Source organism: Lissotriton vulgaris, chromosome 11 (genome assembly GCF_964263255.1).
Source record: "Lissotriton vulgaris chromosome 11, aLisVul1.2, whole genome shotgun sequence".
NCBI classification, from domain to species: domain Eukaryota; kingdom Metazoa; phylum Chordata; class Amphibia; order Caudata; family Salamandridae; genus Lissotriton; species Lissotriton vulgaris.
Window position 1 is genome coordinate 538,855,765 of NC_141699.1, and position 23,122 is coordinate 538,878,886.

A 23,122-nucleotide genomic window follows, 5' to 3' on the forward strand; every position below is an offset into this window, starting at 1 on the left:
GTAAACCTTGTTCCATAAAGTGACATAAAACTCAGGGTCGTCCACATTAGGCCCATAGACATAGACCATAGTAATCAAAGTGCCACAGAGTTTACCCTGCAAAATAATGTACCTACCCTCCTTGTCAACTTCCTCATATACGCTCACAAAGGGAACGTTCTTCTTAATCAACAACTTGACACCCCGGGCATATGACGAATATGTGGAAGCAAGTCGGATCCCGCCCACTGTTTAGCCACAGCATCAGCAGCACGCCCCTTTAGATGAGTTTCTTTTAAAAACGCCACCTGGACATTATGTCTGTTTAAATATGCAATCACCTGTCTGGTCTTTTGTGGCCTGTTCAACCCCTGCACGTTCCACGTAAGCCAATTAATCTTGCCCCCTTTATCCATGAGAGTTATAGGTTCGCAACATGTGACATATACAGAGATAACATGTCCGCATCTGAGAGTAAGAGATCTGAGAAACACACATTACATAGCTGCACATGGCAAAACCCCTATGGACCCAAACCACCAACAGCAACCAAACCCACAGCCCGCTTCCCACCGCACCCACCCACCCACACACCTCCCACTTCAGCACCCCCAACCTGCCAAAGCCATGCCCGACCCACTCCCAACACCAGCCTCTGATTGGTAACGCGGGCATTCGGGCAATGCCCGAGGGGCCGGTGTAGGAGTTCCTAATGTGGGCTGCTTTTTTGAGCAGTCTGGGGCCGATTTGGGCGGTGTCTCTATTTTCGCAATACAGCCAGCGGCCCAGTGGGTGGCTGAGTGGCCTCTCTGCAGGCAGATGGGTGTTCATTACCAGCCTCCCTCGCCACCAACAACGCCGACCCCCCACCCCCCGGTTTAGCAACAGGCAGAGGTGTCACTCCCTTTCTCTCGCTGGCCGGCCCATTAATATGTGCACATACTGAGCGAGGCAGGGGGCCTCAGTAGAAGTGGCCTCACCTGTTTTCAGGTGTGTTTCACTAGTGTAAACTAATGCGTGCATTTTTTTAAGCCCCCCCCCTCAGAATCAACATGTAGCAAATGTCGGGGTACACCCATTCAGGGGGGCGTAGATGCGTAAGCCTCCCATACACCAGGAGGTGACCAAGCGTCAATAGCATAGCATCCAAACAATACAACATATTTCAATCTCCATATAACAAGTGAAGATAACATCAGAGTCCTCCCAGCGGAAGGGCTCCGGCTTCTTTACCATACCGTGAGAGTGTAAAAATGCACATTACACCAGGCGTAGCTCGCAGCCCAACTGCACACAACTAAGGCACTGAGACCAGGAGCCAAGAGGAAAGAAGCAGTGGGAGGGGCATCACAAGCAGTCCAGTTCGCAAATCCATGCATATTAGGCATCACGCCCGCATAACCCACCCCCAACTCTCAACCAGCACATAAGTACAGTCCACAACAGTACATTATAATCAATGAGTCAATCCAGAACTTCTTCTGAAGGTAGATTAATACACTTAGCTTTCCTCATTCTCCAGATTATCTTCCTCTGGACCGCCAGCCGAATCTCTCTTTCGTCGTTTCAACTTTTTAGCATACTTCAGTGCGGCCTTTGGGGAAGTGAAGATCTTGTTATCCACAGCCACGGCAATGCGAAGCCGGGCCGGATACAGCATGGCATAAGGAACCTCCTCCTTACGAAGAAATTGCTTCACATTACTGAATTCTCGTCGCGCTGCCTGAACTGCCGCAGTGAAGTCCAGAAAGAAGGCAAGTCCAGAAAGAAGGCAAGGCGGTTTCCTTGGTAGTCAATAGTCCCCTTTTCCCGTGCCAATCGCAAGTTGACATCCCTGTCCCTATAATTCAGTATACGCGCTATTATAGGGCGTGGAGGCACGCCCGGCACCGGCCTCGCAGCTAAAGAAAGATGAGCGCGCTCCACTATAAACATGCGGGATAGTTGTTCGGTACAGAATAGGTCTACTATGAGGCGCTCCATGAAGTCTTCCATTCTGCCCACATTTGTGGACTCCGGCAGCCCCGTGACGCGGATGTTATTGCGCCGGGACCGCGCCTCCAAATCCTCGTTTCTTGCCTGAATAAGGGAGAGGACACGTTCCATGTTAAGCGCTTTAGTTGAGACCGTGGTCAAACCATCCTCCGCGACCGACACCCTCTGCTCCACCTCACCCATTCGCGTGTTTTGGCATTCCAGTTGGGTGGACATGGGATCCAGCCTGTGGTTAACCGCAGCCATAGTACCCTCAATGGACTGCAGCGTTTTCTGCATGACAGTTAGCGTGGCCTCTAATGTCGGGGAGCTGCCTGTCACTGCGACTGTCTCCTGTTCCGTCGCCGTTTGTTGCGAGGAGGTAGGCTGCCACCGTGTGTCAAACGATAGTTTCGGCTGAGTTCTGTCATTGCGGCCCATTGTAATACACCCAGCAGGGAGGGCAAGGTGCCACCAGGCAGAGAAGGCAAAGTAAACGTGCTCCACTAGGCCCAGCAACTGTGCAGATGAAATGTTGAGCCACAAGATGGCAGATACGAGGCAGATGAGGTAGACTAGCGTAATCAAACACTTTAAACGCCTTGGCAGTCCTCCGTTTCAAGACAGGCCCCAATGGCAGCGTAGGCAATCAACAGGCACTTTTTATGGCAAGTCTTGCGCGTTAGGAGGAGCAGCCCCACAGAAACGCCCCAGCCGACCACTGCTCCACGCTTAGATGGCCAGTGAAACACAGTCCGCAGATCCGGCAGTCAGCTGCAGCCTGGAGAGCTATGGCCTACCTTCATCGCCCCTCAAATCGCCACCTCAACGTCGCGGCCCGTTCAGGCCTCCACCACCCGCTCCCCCTGCACCAGCCACGGCTTGCAGGGCCTCGTCCCAGAGCCCGGCCCTGAACCGCCACTGCGATCCCGGTTACCTCCGGGTCCTCAGCCCCACAACCAGCAACAGGCAGAGCAGGTAGGGATTCGCCGCAATCTCCAACAGCTCCGGGGCACAGCGAGCAGGAACCGGCCGCACCGTCCAATACCGGGCTTCCAGGGGGCTCCGCTCACCCCCGCAGCTTTGCAGCTATCATCGGGACTCTTGTGGCAACCGCAGATGTACCAGGAGACTCACCAGCAGGCCACAACGACTCCGCAGCAGTCCCGCTCGTAGCCCCTGTCAGTCCGCCATTTTAGGAGGCCTTGCGGTCTGTCCAGAAATGGCCGCTTTACAATGTTCCCCGCGCCTGCAAACCGCCTCACTTCGTTCCACAGTATGTCAGCGGGATCCCGCCAGCAATAAAACGTGAGTAAGTAACTGGATGCAGTAGATATTGGGCGGATGTTGGCTCGGTCAGGCAGAGCCTCACGAAAGTGCAGCATTCTTGCTGTGCGCCCTCTAGCGCCCCCAGCTTCATGCAACATCTGTATCAAGTTCTCTTTTAAACTAAATAATGTTTCATTCAAGAGTAATGGAAGGGGACCACAGATACTATTTCTAATAACACTACTAAGCTGCAGTTGTAGCACAACATTGAAAACTCAAATGGGTATTCTGAACTTTAGGGCCCAGATTTACTAACACTTTGTGCTGGGTTTGCTTTACCTTTATAATGCAAAGCCAGCACAAAGAGTTGTGGTGGTATTCACTTTCAGAGCAAATCAGGATTTGCAATGGAAAGATGGAACCCAAGTAACTCAAAATACTTGGTGTCAAGGTGACATACCATGGGTGGTACATGGGCGTTCCCATGCAGCCATCCATAGTTTTTGATGCAAATCGCTACCTACTAACAATTTCACACACTGACTTGCACCAAAAGCTTCCACTTCCTCAAGACAGGAGTAACAGAGGAGAACTGTTTTATCTATTCATACCTTTTAAACTGAATTCTACATTGTACATCACACATACAAAAGCAGGACGAGTATTACAGCATCGGTTTTGTACTGGAAGGATTGCCTTCCAGTACAAAACCTATACTTGAGAGAACCCACACATTCTTGCTCTGTAGTGCAAGGGTGAGTATGTTGGCGAGTATGTTGGCGCACATCAGTTGGTGAGAGAAAAATAACACTACATCTTATTAGATATGATGCTGTTTTTCGGACTCACAGCGCAACTTTAGTTGCTGTTCTGAGTTTCGTCATACTTTAGTAACATGGAGTGGTGTTTGGCACATATTTATATATTTGTTTTTGTGTACTACTCGTCACACACTACATATTTAACCACATTTATAAAATGACATATACAACCCTCCATCAAAAGAGCTTCTTGAAAAAAAAAGCTGGTGTTAGAGGGTTGTGCGTGTATGATCTAGTTGATTTCAGGAAAGTTGACGCTGTCAGACATCTAAATTGATAGACAGATGTAGCCTAAGATTTAATTAATGCTCGAGTCTGGAAGATCTTTGCAACATGTGCAATAGGTTTGCTCTTTGGGATCTTATTTTGTACAATTGTTGTAACCAGCGGGATAGATTACAGTCTTGAGTTTAGATCTTTACAACCCGAGGGATTGCTTCTAAGACATATGTAAACTTGTGGAATACATTTGTGTGTGATGCCGGCGTCTGCATTAATGTGTGTGTAACTGGAGAATTGTTTTTCTGACCAAAGCTGGAAGGTGTAGGATCGGTGTTATGTAAGAAAAAAGCTCAGTTTTCTAATTTTGGAATTTGTGACATCTGTGCCTCAAAAAAGGCGCAGAAACTAGCACAGTTAGAGTAACATGTTCTTGAAACTATTGCAATACACGCCACATCAATTAGTTAAAAAAAAAATCCTTAACGCCTTTCTTGGTTTTAAGTTTACTGATTTTTAACCCCTTAAGTGTTGATGACGGAACCGCTCCATCATCAGCTGCGGTGGCGCTGTGCTGATGACGGAGCGGTTCCGTCATGGCCCGCCCGCCGCTCATGCGCGGCGCGAATTCCGCGCCTGCGCTGAGCGTTCTATTGAGCGGGCAGGGCCATGACGGAACCGCTCCGTCATAAGCACAGCGCAACCGACGCTGGTGACGGAGCGGTTCCGTCACCAGCATGCGCCCGCCGCTCTTCCGCCCCGCCCCCTTAGCACTGCGGCGGAATAGCCGCCGCAGTGAAGGGGTTACATCGCTCTCCTATATTTGATGAACTATAATTGCACTATTACAATGACTTTTTCAAATGGTATTCAAATGATGTAGAGAAGTGTGGCCCAATGGTTAGAGCGGCAGAACCTGATGCAGTAGTCTGGCCGGGACCAGGGTTCAATTCCCGCCTCAGCGGGTCTTGGGCTCAATTTCCTCAGACCTGATAATTCTCGCCTCGGTGCCTATTCTGATCATGAGCCCCACTCTGCACCTCTGAGCAATAGCTTGCTTAATCTCTACAACGTCCCCAACAACGCTGAGGATGCCTGACTTCACCTTGGGGGTGCCCAGAAGTGGGCTCCTCACGGGGAAAGGCCAGGAAGGGTTCCTCGGCGGTATTCGTACAAGCGCCGAGATGCCTCCGGGTAGTCGTGCGCTATATAAGTGCGTAATTATCATTTATCATTAACCAGGAACCAGTACAGAGGAACTAAATTGTGTAGATATGCAATTTATACCTCTTATTAGGTTTATTTATTTGAAGAGTTTTTATATAGCGCTGGCTAGACCCGGAGGTATTGGAGCGCTTTACATGAGGAACATTGAGTTACAAGATACAAAGTAAAAACACAGGCAAAGAACAATGTTACAGTAGTTCGTCGGAGGGAGGGGGGGAGGAAGGACACACAGCGGGGAGACAAGGAAAACTGTGCCCAATTGACGGCTGGGTAGGTGACGGAAGAGGGGCAAAACCAGGGCAGATCTCCTCCATAGCGGTCTAGCAGCTCCACCGGGCATCAGCCATGTTGCTCAGGTCTCCGAGGTCAGGGATAAAAAGAATAACAGTTTTGCATTGTTACATTTAGTAACAGTTGCATAGACAAACATATAAGGACAAGTCCCCAATGTAGGATGGATGGAAATGGGAAGGGGAGTAGAAACGGGGCGGGGAAGCAGATCAGTTTATGAATGTTCATCGGTCGATAAAAGTTAATTGTTCTGATGGGAGCCCCAAAAAATTGTTTTTGCCCATGGCCCTAATACTTATAAAGATTCCACTATCTATAACTATCCTAAGAGGGCATGTGGCAGCAGAAAATTGATGATGAATTCAAAGTTCTTTTGAACAAGGGCCCCAAAAATAATTCTGGCACAGGGCTTCCAGAGATGTTAAGGTAACCCCGAGTGTTGATTCACTATACTCTATTGGTATACTGTATATTCTCCAGTGAGGATCTATAGTAGGAACTATAATCTTCTCTCACCCAGTCTATATACATGTAGTTTAGACAATGCACAGTGGAACATGAATCCAAACTCCCTACTTGAGTGTCAAAACAATGGTTGAGAGCAGTTGGTCGCTACGTGGGATCTTCAGTTGCGAGTCAGACTAGTTGTCTTTAGTAAAAGCAAGGGCATTAAATTAGTGAGTAAAATGTACTTGATTGGCTCACACACAGAGCTAACTCAGAAATGCTCTTTCCAGTTAGAAACAGCATGTATAGAACACATTCAGTAATCAACATTACCCCCCCCCCCCCCCAAAAGAAGGGAACATGGTCACTCACTTCCAAGCTAGCTCCACTCAGTACAAAGAAACACTTTGTACTGAAACTAATTTGAAACTACCTAGTCAAGATTTAGTTAGCAGGGAGACCCCCTACCCATAAGTATGCCATCTGGCATCAGAGAGGTGTGGTTTAGAGTCAGGTCAAAAGCGAATTTAAACTGCAATAACTTAAAGGTTAGCAAGAAATTGAAAAGCTTTCTCCAATATGGAATGTGGGCTCAGTCAAAAGGCAAACTACTAAAGGACCTGGGTTTATAACAATTCTATGCATCTATTGGGTGGCAATTGATGCATACTTGCTCCGGTAAATTCAAGGACGTTAAGACATAGCTCAGAAACAATGCAGGCTCCTCACACCTGAAGTGCTGGAATGCACTCTGCAGATTTCCTTGATGGCCAGACCACCTGCTATTTTTTTGGTACTGGCCCTGTAAAGTGAAAGGACCTTGTGGCTCTTGTGCATCTCACTCGAGAGTGCCATTGCACAGGCTGTAGTCCGCTGCGCCTTGTTTATCCTTTTAGTGAGACGGCTGCTCCTTTCCACACTTAGCAGCATAGCTTTCACAGTTTTAGAGAACAGGACTCCCCAAGAGAGCTTCTCCAGGTATGGCTTGAGGAGTAGTAATGGGGCGAAGACTGCTAAAAGGATTGTGCCAACTACTGAAGCTATGTGTTTTGGCTTTTAGAAAACCATAGGAACTCGGCTCAGGCCTTTTGTTGGTGTCGACAACCAGCACAACCCAAGGGTTGAGTGGACGAGTTAGATAATCTCAGGCAGAAGTAGGCGGCAAGAAGTACATTGTCCCAGTAATCTACAATGACAATCGCAGAGATTGGAGCTTAGTGACAGAAACCGATAGGCTCCCACTCCCACAGGGAATGAATGAGACTCCATGAATGGGAACCACCGCCACCACCAAATCCTGAAACAGTTCTACTTTTTTCCAATCAACAGATATCAACTCATAAGGCTTGTAAAGCTAGTCTTTGCAACAGCTCCGAAGCCACGTGGTACTGCTAAGGGCTGGATCTTAGCTACCACAACCTGTATATTGATCCATGGAGTTCATTAATTGAGGAGATGAAGGTTTCAGATTATCAACATGACAAAACAAGACTTTGCAATGCAACGGTCTCGCATTTGAGAGAGTTAGAGCTATTGGCCTTGTAAATGACAATGTCTTTTTAGCTATATGCTTTTGTTTGGAGTGGATGAATCCATGTGGTGTGAATGGGAATTATGTGGGTTGAATTGGTATTGTTAGTTGTGGAATTGTGTGGTGTGGAGTGGATTTGTGTAGTGGAATTCAGTGGCATAGTGTGCAGTGGGATTGTGTGGATATTACTTATGTGGTATTGAGCATACTGGAATTATATGGAATGGGATTGTGAGTCATGAAGTATAATTATGTGTAATGGTATTTTGTGTTGTGGTGTGGTATGTCGTGGAGTTTAATTTTGTGGCATAGTCTGGAGTATCTATGTGGATTGCTGCTATGTGACAGTGGTATGTGGGTTGTATTTATGTGGTATTGAGTAGAGTGTAATTATGTGCAGTTGAATGATGTTGCGTGTAGTGGTATGATGCTGTGTTATGTATTTCATGCTATAACCTCACTTTAGGTTAGGTGATGTCGCACTATGTTATTGAAGCCACCCTGTGATATATTATTACCTGGTCACAGTCTCTAAGTTGAGGCCACAGCGGGAATGAACACTTGGGAACAGAACACTGGCAGCTCTGCAGATTAATGCGCTTTTCATGTAACCTACCATTGAGCTTGTCAACGCTGTACACATAACTCTGCTACATGGAGACACAAACCAGAGCAGAGAAAACGTACCTCTTGCGCCTAATAAATACACTCTACCCCTACTTCGGTCTTCGAAGAGTACCATTTAAACGTAAAGTGCTTGTGTAACAAGGGGGACCTGGTTGTGGAAGAAAGGGGGTGGACCACGCCACTGAATCATGTAAAAACCCCGTCTTACCCTCTTCTCTCACTCAGGATGAGTGGACTGACCCACGCAAACGCTCTTTTCCGAGGATACTTATAAAGAGCACTGTTTCTTTAACTGGGGAGAACTGTCCACAAGCCCCACCCTATCCGATGACGTCGAAGCAGCCGGGTCCTCAAATCCAGGAAGTGAGCAGAGTACGGGGTGTGAGTCCACCGGAGGAGACGGAGGTGAGGAGGAATCAGGAAGGAGGCAAGCTGTTCCAGGAGAAGACGGAGAGAGGTCGGAGGACGCGACGAAGCTAGGAGGCCAGCGTTTCCACGCATCGCCAAGCCACGCTCAGGGAGGAAGAGCGTGGCTTACCCAGGTACGGTATCCGCCCGCACTGCTGGAGAGGGGACAGACCGCGGGATACCCACGACACCGTGCAGTGTTCATCCTAGCGCCGACTGGCGCCGGTGGGCGCTATTCCCTGCTGCCAGCGGGTATCATCCTCACCGCCAGCCTCCCAGGGTGAAGCTTCCGAACCTGTGGGTAGCAGATCTCAGCCAGTGCATGAACCCACTGCGCTGTAGTATAAATAAATAAAGTATGCCCAACCAATGGGGTTCACCCTTATCCTGCCACCCGGACGTTTAAGAAGCGGTGGGTGTATGATGATGTGTGTATGCACGTATTTCCAAATCGGACAGTCCCTCTCCGGTGCATGCCTTATAAATCGAAATTACATGATAGAGACAACTTTACCTACCCTAGAAGAGACAGTTGTAAGTTTACTCTGGAGCCGTCAGCTGCACAGAGCACCCCCGCCCTGCCCTCTGGTTGCTCCTGGACGGGGCACGCAGGGCTTTATTCTGTACCTGGCCTACATCGATTTGTGCAGGATTGGGGTTAATTAAGCGGCTTCGCAAACCACAATGCAGAGTTGGAGTTCTGCGCCCGTCTCTCGTTCAATCAGATTGAGCGATCCCCGCATCTCTCCAGCTTGGGAGGTTAAAGGCTCCTTTTGTAGCCGGTGGAGTCAAAGGCTCTGGTATCAGCGTCTAGAAAATGTAATCTCGGGGCAGATCTGGTCTGCAGGGGATTGCGTTGGTTAACTGTAACATCTTTTGTTGCAGCGCTTTGAAGTCGTAAGTGTGGTTTGCAGTGCTAAAAACGAATTCTTTCTCTCTCACACACGCAAGCACACAGACGCAAGTACACCCACACTGCAAGTACAAATTCTTTAGAGGTGTGCCAGCACTATTCTCATGTCAATGTTTCAGGTTGTCTTTTAATGACCGAATACAAAAATCGTGTGAAAGTAGTGAGAATATAAATCGTTTTCAATACATATATTTCAATAAGTTTTCAAAGAAACATGACATGTAGATTGTGGACAATGTATGGGAAGGTTTATTTAAGTCAGAAGCTTTTATCGCCGATGGAAGGTAAAGGATACAGTTCTCCAGCCGGCCCCTGGCTGCGCGGTTTCCTTCTGGAGGCCCAGACAGTCTAACGGAGCGGTGTTGTTTTAAAAAGGTCAGTGCATGTAGCAGCCATGTTTCCTGCAAACTGCTGGAATCGCTCAAGGAAATGCAGATAGCGGCAGCTCGGGAGTCAGGAGACCGTGAGAAAGAGAGACGTGGAACATGGCTCTCCAGAGTGAGCAGGAGGGGGCGCTAGCGAACTCACTTCGAAAGTCGCAGATAGGGCTGGGGATTCAGGGAAAGCGGTGGCTTGGGGAGAGGAATTGTGATCCTTACAAAAGGGCAGCAGTTCAAAAAACAGATACCAGCGCCGCCTCCAGCCATTCAGACAGCACTGAAAGTGATTGCGAGCGATCGCTATTGTAAAAAAAATGACGGAAGAGACGCGGGAGGGCAGGAGCGAGATGCCGTGAGCGGCGGGGCTGCCCTGCTGCTGCGGTTGTCCTCGTGGTAGGCGCCCACGTCGGACGTGCTCGTGGTGCCTTGGCGGGGCTTGCTTGTGTGCTTCCCAGAGAGACAGGTGATTGAGAACGCGCGCGGCCGGCTCCGATCGCTTTCCTGAGCGTGCGCGTGACAGTCTCCTATCTCCTGGGAAGCAGACCCGGCAACTATAGTATCGCGCCTGCGAGATGGCATATGGCTTCGCCATATGCATCGCAAGCGCGAGACCTAAAAACGTAACTTAATAACTTCTTCAGGCAACATAGTTACCATTTGCTCTTGTGTTACAAAACTTCAAACGGGTTTATCAATTAATTTCCTGATTTTCTACCTGCACAAAAAACGAGTTCTGTCTTATTACAATGATAAATAAATATTACTGCTTACCCTCGCCTAAGATGAGCTAAAAGCATAAGGGTTTTCTCCATCTCTCTCCAACTAATCTCTAGGTTCTACTCTGGACTTCAACATCTCACTTTCCCGCACAGAATAGTTAAATCTGTCAACTGTCACCTGTCACCTTCACTCACTTATAAAGATGAGACACTTACAATGGTCTATCCAGCTGGAAAAGGCAACACCTGCTTTGTCATTTCTCTACTAAACTTTGGAAATGTCATATTAGTAGGCAGACCTCAATTTCCAAACGCCCACTAAACGCAGATCTACAATTCCACAACCAGGCTTATTTACAAAAGAGAATGTGATCTCATCTCATCTATACTAGCAAACTTGCACTGGTAAGTCATGGAAATTAGGATCCAATTCCAGATCTGCTGACTGGTGTATAAAACTATTCAGCTAAACAAATAACCCTATTTAGCCTAATTACTCACCAACTCAGTCAAAGAGAACTCTGGAGCAAGAACTCCTTATAACTGGTAAAATCGACATTTGTCAGACTTTGTTCGAGGGGGGCACGGAACAGACAGGAGCTACTTCGCCCCAAACAAGATGGTTGGGGTTGTTTGCCCCTGGGGTCCACACCACTACCTGCAAACTGGTAATCGTTCTCCATCCTGCTATTGTGCGATCCTGCTGTTACCATTCATCAACCCTCAAAGAGTTCAGCCAAAGATTAGACTCCGGTGCAGATGCCTCAAAAGTTCTCACTGGTTCCTGGGGCAACTCATTTAATTGGTTTTAATGTTCTTGTTTCACATAATCTCTAGCAGGCTTGCCTGTGCCTTAGTCCATTGCCCCCTTTGTAGGCTTCGTTTACTTGCTTTGTTCTCTGTACTCAAGGCAATGTGATGGATGCAGATTTAAAAACAGCCCTCAGGGCTTGAATCTTTTCTCTTGGCCACGCCATTGAAGCCTTCCTCACTCAGGACAAGGTTTACAAGACTGCCTCAGGAAGGCAGCTGTGCAGCGGCACCAGAGTACAGCAGCACGGCCATCATGTTCGGCTGCAGTCCGGCGCTGGACTGTGGAAGCCTCCACATAAAGTTCTTTGCGGTGGTGATTTTAGGGGCAGTTGCAGCCTCTGGGATGAACAGTATTGCCCACTTCAGCTTCGACTCCGATTTGTCCTGCTCAGCAGTAGCAGAACCATTCTCCCAAGCTTGTGGCAGATTGCCTGCCTACATGGCAGGACATGCTCTGGTAATGTCTTGGTGCAGTTCATGCCTGAACTGCGCAGAGACCACTTTTAAAGCACTGATCTCTCCTATATTGCTCCCATGGGTCGTCCATTTTCTCTGGGGCTCCTCACGCCAGGAATACACCTGGCCTCTCCTCACCAGTCTCTCTTCCTGCAGGGTCAGACACACTTCCTATCAGGGTCAGGCACACTTCCAATCTCATCAGGCAGGCTTCTAAGTTCTTTAGGCAGACTATCATCTTATCCAACAAAAAATGTTGATTTCCGGTCATGTCCACACACCTCTGGGAGACAGGCTGTCAGGCAGACACTAGTCTGGGCTACAGAGCAGTTCTTAAGAGTACTCTATGAAGCACTCACTTCCTTGGTCAAGAAGAACTCGGGCTGGAATAAAGTGGGATGGTTTGGTTCCCAATTTAATACACCTTTTCCAGACAGGGAAGGTGGATCCAGTGTCTACGGCTTCAGGACTGGTTTCAGTTGTTCTCTTTCAAATGTCCTCTTCAGGCTGCAATCTAGGCATACACTTTGAGCTAAAGCGATTTTTCTCACAGCAGACAGTAAAGGGATGGCTCCAGCAGGAGTACTCAAAATAGGGGCAACATGCACCTGGCTGTCACAATCTTTTCTGCAGCAGTAATAAATATAGGCAAAAGGATAGGCTCTCCCAAGAAATGTCCTTACCACGCTCAATGGAAAATGCATTTCTACACCTCACTCCTACCATTCACCAAATAGCAGTGCTCACAAAGGATTATTGGCAAAACACACAAGATGATGGACGGAATGTTGCACAATGGCAAAATATTCACCCCCAGGCACAGGTCTGGGTTTAATCCATCATTATTTTGCTCACCAAGCCACCCCAGTTTAGACATGGCCATATGCAAATAAGGCTTGACCCTGTGACTCATGGGAACAGTCCAGACCGAACTGCCAAGCCACGTCTTCCCTGGACCGGAATCAAGCATCCTAGGACCGGTTTCTGGCGATCAGCCGTCTTCAGCCAGGTTAGCTTGACTCCAGTGGCGTAGTGAGCACGGGACCCACGTCTGGGAATACCCTTCCCACATAGGGTGAACAGCAAAACACACAAGATGATGGACGGAATGTTGCACAATGGCAAAACATTCACCCCCAGTCACAGATCTGGGTTTAATCCATCGTTATTTTGCTCACCAAGCCACCCTAGTTTAGACATGGCCATATGCAAATCAGTCTTGACCCTGTGCCTCATAGGAACAGTCCAGACCGAACTGCCAAGCCATGTCTTCCCATCTTGTGTCTAAGGTATAGGTAAATCACCCCTCTAGCAGGCCTTACAGCCTGAGGCAGGGTGCACAATACCCCAATTAAGGGCATAGCTGCATGAGTCCATTCTTAGATATTGTAAGTGCCAGGGAAGTCATAGGGTACATGGGCTGGAAACTCGACAACTCTAGTTCCCCAGCACCATAATGGCTTTTCTGAACCCAGCAGTATATGGTACCAAACTACTCCTCTCAAAAAACCCACACCGACGGCAGTGTGGGATTTACTGAACTATGTACGCAGAGGCGATTCCTCCTTCAGTGTGTGTTTTTTACACGTTGGGGATCCCGAAGAATTAGTGCATATTTCTGGAGAGGGATTCACCACGATCATGGGTAATCTCAGCAGACTGCAAGCAACTTAATAAGCAGCCAATTATTCCTAGCCAATATTACAAGTGGAGTAAGGGCTTCTTGTAGGAAATCCTTCCAATTCAAGGCAAAAGTGGCCTTAGGAAACACCAAGGTTACCTGGGTAAAGGCGCGGTCCAAAAGATCCACCTTTGAAATCCTGAGCTCTGGTGCTGCCTCGGATACCAAAGCTCAGAATGGAACTGGATGGGGAGAAGTTTTCTTCTTTGAGCTTGTAGGATTATACACCAATGCTACAACATTCAGTCAGCAACTTAATTACCTTGGCCTGTACTTCTATACAACTAGTTAAAAAACAGGTCTAGACTTAGCACAAAGAATCATCTGACATTCTCATTGTCCAACATACTATTCTGATGACTTTTAAGGGACTACGTGAATCTACTCTTAAGAGATTCACAATACGGTAGACCTATAGGCAGCATACATCAAAAATTAGCAAAACAGCATTTAATTGGACGCTGTCCAGCATCTCATGTGGAAACCATGCACTAGAGCTGAAGTTTAATCTTTCTCTCTTAATCATAATGTTCTTTGCAAAGCTGGTGGCAGCAAGTATGAAGACTCACCCAGTGTTGGGAACAAATGTTGCATCAAAGGCCAGTTTCAATCCATTCGCCAACTGCAGAGGAAAGATAGCCTGTTATACTGCGTTTCATCTCATTACATTCTGTAGCTAGCATACCCTGTCGCACCTGGATCACACACTGCAAGAGTAGCCCCATAATTCAAACACATTACATTCAAGGTATTCCCAATGACCGTACAAATCTTTCTCTTATCGAGCTGCCAGTTGCCATGTTCCACGCTCAACTCACTCTTCCATTGCCCTCCCTGATATGATGTTCCCCCACGGCATGCGTTTGCCTGCTCCTCTGCAAATATACCCACCCCTATGGAGCACTGTACTATTCAGATGTGCTAATCCACAGAATTCCCTATTCTCCATGTGCCTGATGACCATCAAGCGATTGTCACATGAACTGTTGATATCTCAGTCCTCATGGACTAGTTTGCTTTTCTGACCTGCTCTTTCCCAGTTCTTTATTAACGCTAATCTAATTCACTCCTCTCTTCGTTCTTGATGGACTGTCAAACGCGCTACAGTGCTCATCTTCTTGCCCAATGGCTGACAAGCTATTCTCAAAACTTTCCCAAGATTCCCCCACATTCCCCACTATCAATCACTGCAGTACTTTTTTTGCTTGCTCTCCAGGGTCTCTTTTTCAACCAATAACTGCAGGGACGTTTTTGCTTGCTCTTCTGAAGCTTTTCTCCCCAAATGCCAGTGACTAGCATGTGGTGTTCACGTGTTACTTCATGATCCCATGCATCTCAATGGCTAACCCGGTCTTCTAGCCTCGTCTTCCGTGACCTTGTGCATCACCAGTGCCTAGTGTGCTGTTTTGACCTGTTCTTTCTTGCCCTCCCAATCAAGATAGCAATCATGCTGCTTTGGGCTGGTATTACATACGCTGCATCACAGCAGACTACAGTTCGTAACTCACCTGATCTTCCATTGCTATCTCAGTGGCCAGGGTGTTGTCTGTGTTCCATTTCTGGGTGTAAGTCGTCCCCATTTTCTCGAATTTGTATTTGGTTTCTAGCTGGCCTGTGGCTTTGCCAGTTTCAATGTTAGAAGAACCACAACTTGTGAATTCCTGGCAAAGAAAACAACAAAAACAAATTAAACAAAGAGAAGATGCTATTAGAAACCGATCATTAAAGCAAAAATCAACACTCTTCACAAACAAACTGGTTCACAGAACAAAAAACTGCAACAATGAAATGCTGCTCACCTGAGTGATCTGAAAATGGGTTTCTTGCTAGCGGACAAAAGCTAGCATGATGCAATTCGCCATATATTTACCTGGATGCAACATTATAGAGGAAGTAAGAGCTTGTGTAGTATTTTTTGGCAGTTCTGCATTGTGGTGCAAATAAACTAACTGAATCTCCACTCCTCCAGATCACACTGAGGATGTAGAAGGGCACTCAGACGAAGATGTGGATATATGGATTACAAATGGCAAAAAGAATCCGGACTGAATATGTTTTGCAACATAGTGACAATCACTGGCCCGGGCACCTGCACGTTGGTCAAGAAAATTGGAAGACCATGACCAAAGTTTGGAGAATGAGGAATCAGACTGAAAACCAAGGACTCTTGTTCAAATAAGATAAGCCCAGTTCATCCAATCAAAACAAAGTGAAGGTAGTCCTAGCACTTCTCACAGGGGTGCTGGGCGGAACAGAGGAAAAGAACCAACAAAAACAGAAGAATTAAATTCCTACCATTAAGCTGAACTGTTTAAGGACGAGCCGAAGATTAGGCACTGGAAAAGGCAGAGTTGGAATTGTTATTTAATCGGCCAAAGAGTTGGATACCAGTAATGGTCCGGTATAGACTTGTTTTTTTAGGTTTATCATTCTTTTTAGGCTCACAAGAAAGGAATGTCAAAGCAAGTTCTGATATTGTTTAAACTATGGGTTAACTTGCAAAATTATGTTTTATCACCTCTTTACAGTGCCCCATTCAGAAACAAGAGCAGCGTGGGACCCTAAGTAACACTGCTACTAATCAAGTGGTAGCAAGAACACAGAACACGACTGACTGAACTGCCAATTGGAGGATTTGGACAAAAGCTCAACTATCTTTCTGGTCAAATGACTTTGGGAGTTTGATGAACTCCAGGGTGCTCTAATCTAGTCTAGTAGTTCTGAGGTACAACAGTCCTAGTTGCACCTTCCACGTCTTGTCAGACCTAAAAAGTCCTACTGCCAACTGATCCCCCTTGCTGCTTTCCTCATTTAGATACTCATAATTCTGTGTGCCCCATGTGGAGCGGAGAAAATGGACTGGGTACTATGGAAGCGGGTATTGGCCTTGTGATCTGCACCAAGAGACATTCCTGATTCAGTGCTTTTTGCCAATACCAAAGGCACACCCTTCCATCCTATCACAAACTTTCAAGTATCCATATGTACCTGTACCTTCTAGGACATAGAAGACTGTTTCTTAGTGACCCCTGACACAGGCTGATTACAAGTTAGTCACCAAAAGAACTGACCATGTCCTTTTCAATGCAAGCTGCTGCATGCCTAATGTACATCAAAGTTCCATTTTTAGTTTCAGGATTAGCTTCAATCTGGAAAGTACCAGAGGAATGAAACGCTGCATTCTGCCGGTTGGGGCGGAAGAGCACTATTGGTATGGCTGACACATGAAAGCCACTTGTGCAAAAAGGGCATTGCTAAAAATGTTTAAGTAACAGGATAAGTATAGGGCGTTTTTCTGCTGCTGGAGCAGGCATTACCAAAACTGGACCAGGATGCAAGATATATATATCTTCCTACAATTAATACATTAGATTTGTAATTGCTCAGTACTGGACCACTATGCTGTATCCTTTGCACATTGGTGCAAGTAATAGTATGCTTTGTACAAAAATGCAGCTCATCTTACTGTAAATGTAGGACATAACTTCTTTCAAACGTAGATCTTTAAAGACACCATATTAAAGAGGATTTATAAGAGAAAGTCCATTTCGATGATCCTTAGCAGGTGAACAAACTGTGATATTGTAAAATGTGTAGATTTTTGTATTCATGGTAGGCCACCAATGAATGTACCAATCTCTTTAAAAATTAAATAAGTATATACAAGTATACAAAATGCAGTTAAAGAAATAAGAAAAAGTGAAAATGAAAATGAGGCTAAGTGAATATGATAAGTAGTAAAAAAGGGAAAAACATGTGCATTAAAAAGCATTTTTGAGTTATTTTCTTACCATCTTAGTGAAGAATCCAAAGTCAGCATAAAAGGGAAAGAAAAATGTAATGTTTGGAAGAGGCCAATTAAAAAAAAAACCTTACTGTTTATTTTGTGAAAATTTCTGAATGCAATCTGGTCTTGTGGGAGACAAGATGGCACATGAAACACATGATCCAGACTCTCCTCTAACGGGCAAGTGCATCACAGGATGCCACGTGCCATCAGGAGACGGGTAAAAACATGGACTGCTACAGTAAGTTCTTAGCAGAATTAGCACAGCACATGAAGGCATGGTGACTTCATCACACAGAGCAGACATAGCACACAATGACACTCTACCTGTCACTCAGAAAAGGAAAAGCATTCACACAAGAGAGCTCAAGAAAAATCAAGTACAAACTGAATCATGATCACTCAACTCAAGCAGCCATAGAGCCTCCAAAGCACAGTAAAGGCTACACTAACAGGCACTCGGCCTGCGACTCAAAGATCAGACAGTACGGGCAGCCATAACTGTTAAAGTACAGATTTGGCATTTTGGCAGCCATGATAGGTTCATCAGGCAAGGACCATAAATTGAATTAACTCCATAGGGATTCCATTGCCCCACTCCCTCCTTTTCGCTTGTTTGCGTACCCTCCTTATAGAATGCTGTGCTGTAACACTGCTCTGAACAGATGATGTAGCTTTGAGATCTTTGAGGACTTCCACTCTTACACCCGTCTCAGCATGCCAGGCTCGGAGTCCACTATACATCCAACTTTTTTAAACATGAAATAAGTTTGCATGGGTTTCATACAAAGCCATAGGGCAACAAGGTGTATCCTGGAGGGATGGCAAGCTGAGTGTTGTGAATCAGTGAGAGGAATATCGAAGATTACCTGAATCACCATCACAGTAATTTTAAATTTTTCTCACATTAAGCTCCCCCACCTTACAATTCTATAAATTTAAAGGATCCAAGGCAGACAGAGACTATGCAGAACTAAGTCAAACGAATTACACACATAATCCTAGGCCAACTGCATCGCCACATCTAGATGAAAGTTCTATAGAGGAGCCTTTACATATGATGTAGCCCAGAAGGCTGTCCTGAATATTTCCAAGACTTGTCTCAAGGCTACTGATGCAGCCTTTGCTCAGCTGGAATGAGACAGAAGTTCCAAAAAATAAGTGAACGCCGCAAATTTTATAAAATTTAGAAACGCCGTCCACTATTCATCAGACAGTAGTTGACCTGGATGCTTTGTCGGCAGGGTTAGAGAGGAAAAGTTACAAATGGTAAAAAGATAACAGTTATCTGACAGACTTGGAGCTTTCTCGGAAAGAGCAGGGTGCAAATGTAACCCTTGTTGGGATAGAACATGTGGGTAGCTTTGGATATCTAGAAATTAGTTCTTGTAAAGATGGAGATCTGAAAACCAGATCTGATAAGGCCTAGCTGAAGAGGACAATATCAGTTTGGTAAAGTGAAGTCTTCTGAACTGGACTACTGTCTTGCGGATAGGTGGAAATGGGGATTCTCTGCGGAGGCTGCCCTGAACAGAAATGCTCCCCTTCGAATTGACTTTTGATTGGAAAACAGACAGGAAAGTTTGGCTTGACTTTGGTGGTGAAAATCTGCAAGTCAAAAACCCATTATGTGACTCAAGTGGCATTTTCAATCCTGGGCAACGTTTCACTCGAAGATTAACTAGTTGTACTGAAATTCTGACACCACAACCTAATTTGACTGCAGGCAAATGGCGAAATTGTGTGTGTTACCCAGTTTCTTCAAGTAAAATACTGCATTGCTGTTTGCTCAAATCGGAACAATGCTATATTCACGTTGGCAAGTGAGTTAAAATAGATTTTAGTTAAACAGTGTTTGTGTGTGGTTTCCAGACTTTCCTCTTTAGAATACATGCATTGTAGATGGAGAAAATGTCCAAGATCAGTTAAGGTAAACAACGTCTTCTGTGCGTAAGCTTCTGATGGAGACGAGTATTGAGATCTTGGGTGAATTCCAGTACAGAAAGAACTTGAATTTACCAATCGGAAGCTTCTTAACAGGCAACGTCAGATTGAAATGTGCCCGTATCGAAAAATGTCAAGGAAGGATCCAAGTAATAAAATGAGTATGGAGGGCAAACCAGCCGAGGGAGGATTACGTTGAAGGTGAGCACAATTATTCAGTTAGGAAAGAGTACTCCCAAAAAGAAAAAAAACGAAAGGTAATGTGGTCTGAGATGCAGGGAGGCCCTGTAGGAACTACGTCACAGAAGAAGTAAATGGAAAATCTTTCTCAAAAGCATGAAGAGATCCAGAATAGTTCAAGACCCGAACACAAGGTGGAAAAACGGGAACATGTGACATGGGTGAAGCTAGTACCGCATGGAGTGCAACAGCTCAGGCTAGAGATTTAGGTAACAAACATCTTAAAGCTACAAAATCATTTCAGAACCTGTTCTCAGCCTGGACTGCTCAAAGTTGGGTTCCAAACAAATTGAGAAGGAGAAACAGTTGGACACACTACAGCAGACAATGTTTGGGCAGACTGTATGCCCCTGTATGTAGTACGGGTACAGGACATTTAGACTATCTGTGCTTTCATTGCAAAGAGATCAGTGACATCACTGTAAAACATCTCACTGTCAGTGCACAACACATCGAATCTGCATCGCAAGTAGACTCCTTCCATATAATACTTACCACTCCACTAGATGACTTTGTCTTAAGCTCCAGCTTCACGTGCCCAAAACCTACAAACCAAGAAAAAAATATGCAATCATTTGATGTGTATCTGCAAAAAGCATGATTAAAAAGGTAATTAGAAGGGGTAAATCTGGCACTCAATAGGGCGCCCAACTAAGTGTACGTGAAGAAGCAACCATGGGAAGGACAAGCTAGGTTTATGCTAGGATATGCTACTATTGGTATGGAGTACGCCTGAGCACACACAAGGGCATATAGCTGCATAGGTACCAAGTTTCCCCAACTCCATGTGTGTTGAACTGCTCCAGTCCAGATTTATTTTCTTTGTATTCTGTGACTTCTAGTCCTGATTTATAAAGGAATAAACAAGAGTTAAAGTCCCACAATTCAAATAAAAGACAAAACCTGGACTGGAGCCATTCCTGGGAGGGGTAAGCTGAGCACACAACAGTTAGTTCCTGTATCAACGTGAATTACACACACTGGCCGTCACAATTCATACGAAGTTAGACCTCTATCTGTATAGAAGCAAGATTACTATTACATTGTTTTTAGCTTTTTGTAAGTATTGAATTTCAACTAAATCATACAATAAATGAATTCATTCACTCATTCATTTTATCTGTATTCCAAATGCTTGGGCGAGACACCCTAGGTATACACTAGGATCTGTAAAGAGTACACCGTCTGGGAGAGGTTTGGTACATACTTCAGCTGGTCTCTATGTGACTACAGCATGCCAGCTAACTTGGTTGCATCCCTGCTTTGTCCAGCATCTCTATCAAGCATGGGACCAGTTGGACACAGACGAGGGGGAGTCACTGTATGCACATATAGCATGCATGTGAGCAGCTTGGCTGCACTCAAGGAATGGCCAACATATCTACTGAGTTTGTCTTACAAAACAGATTGAGCACACACCAGGGCAGGGCACTACAAATACGCTTGGGATGGTTCTGCTGAACACCTACTAGGGTGGCGACTATAAAGAGGCTAGCTAGGAAGCATAGTCTGTTTATCTGCAGGGAGCATGATAGGAAAGCACAGGATGGTCACGCCAGTGACTAAATTTCTGAATGGAGAGAAACATGGGGGAGCTTATCGCTCAATTCTTATCACTGTGTTAAACAATTTAAAGCCAATGGCAAGTAAACACCTGCTTTTATAAAATATGTACATAGATCTATGGATTCACCCAAGAATCAAGGCACCAGCAAGATGAGGGACATTGCTCATTTACTATTCCATCAAACTTCTAATATGCACACTGCTAATTATACATCTCCTTTGCATCGGTGTAATCACGCTTGCATGAACCAAACGGTTCTTCTGCAGCTGCTTAGTGGCACCTTTTCTGCACCAAGTGATAGTGAAGAGTATAAGTCCCTGGTGTAAAATTAATAGTTAACATATTAGCGTTTCTGTGAATTCCTTGAGAGTAAAGTGCAATATATCACTTCTTGGAGGAAATATACTGTGTGAGGACAAGCACCGAACAGATCCAATGGGCTAGTGGGATCCTGCGGATCTTGGTTGCATGTATGGCACTCATCGGAGTATCAGAAAGGTTTTCTCTGCGTTGTAGTGTGTTAAAAGAGAAGGGTAGTATTCACATGTGGTAATATTGGTGAATAGGATGTCAATGTACACCATGAAATGTGCAAGCCCAACATCAGCAATACCAGTAAATGCAACGTCGATGTACGCCAAAAACTATGCATGCATAACAATGTCAAGAATAGTAAAAGTGATGTTGATGTATGCTACGACAACTGTACACACAATAATGAGAATGTTGGTAACTATGATATCAATGACCGCCATGTTTTATGCAAAGACCTCATATCATTGGTGCCGAATTCACCCAAGATGACCTCCCCATCAACCCAGAGTCAGAGATACGTGGTCAGACAGGCCCTACGACCGAAATCCAGGCCTACCGATTGATATGTCACAGGTGGGGTTACATTCAGCTTGTGTACAAATGCGCAACCAGTGGAAACCCTGATAGATTCCACAGATGGGCAGCTACACCACAAAGAGATCAGAGGAAATTGGCCCCAATAAAGAACGTTTGGCCAAAAGTTCATGTTCCCCAAAATATACCGCAAAGTTAGATGCCACGTGTAGTTGAGAACACTCAGACAATCAGGACACAGCACACACACCACACGTAGTAATCACACGCTTCTCATGAAAGACATCTGGACACATACACACAGGCCCACACTAATTGAAACGGTCTTCCTCCTCGATTAATTAAAATCAGTACATGTCGAGACCATGTAATGAAATAAAAATAAAATCATTAAGCGTTACAGCCAGGGAAATATTATGAGCATTATTTTAATTTGTCTGGTATTAAAACTTGGCAAAAATTTTGAGCAAATACTGTGAACTTTGAAACGACTATGTCCAGAGTTGCAAAATTAAGAGTATAAAGTGCGGTGTGCAGGATGCAAAGTTTGTGATACATCTGTTTGAGCCCCAAATGCACACATCTGTGTGCCCCGAAAAGCCACTGCTTTTGAAGTAGCAATGTCTGAGGTTGCAGGGGTGGAAGTGCAAAGTGCACTGTGCCAGCTACAAGCTTATTAGTCCTCCTTCTGTTTGAGAACAGGCTGCACACGAATGGTCTCCAAGGCATGCTGAGTGCTATGTGCCCAATACTAGATTATTAATCCTCCTACTGTTAGGGAAGTAGTTGCACATGACTGGTCTCCACAAGATGTTTGGAGGTTATCTGGTAAGATATTCCTACACTGAAAGTATGCAAATTTCCTTAGGTAGGTGCTAGTTCCAAGCCGGTGACTGTCAAGTCCAGGGCTGCGTAACCATGTGATACTCTTTTCGTGACCAATGAAAGTGTCAGTTCTGGATTAACACAGCTCCTGTAGG

At 45.6% G+C, this 23,122-nt stretch overlaps 1 protein-coding gene across 1 annotated transcript in view; it reads right to left on the bottom strand.

The window, feature by feature from the left end:
• Positions 1-23,122, bottom strand: part of VDAC3 (voltage dependent anion channel 3) — a 50,755-nt gene that overhangs the window by 12,707 nt on the left and 14,926 nt on the right. Inside the window, exons 3-5 of the mRNA XM_086943579.1 lie at positions 20,222-20,271; positions 15,264-15,416; positions 14,325-14,377 (exon numbers count right to left, since the gene is read on the bottom strand). Coding sequence (XP_086799705.1) covers positions 14,325-14,377; positions 15,264-15,416; positions 20,222-20,271 — 256 coding nt within the window. The remainder of the gene's footprint in view (positions 1-14,324; positions 14,378-15,263; positions 15,417-20,221; positions 20,272-23,122) is intronic.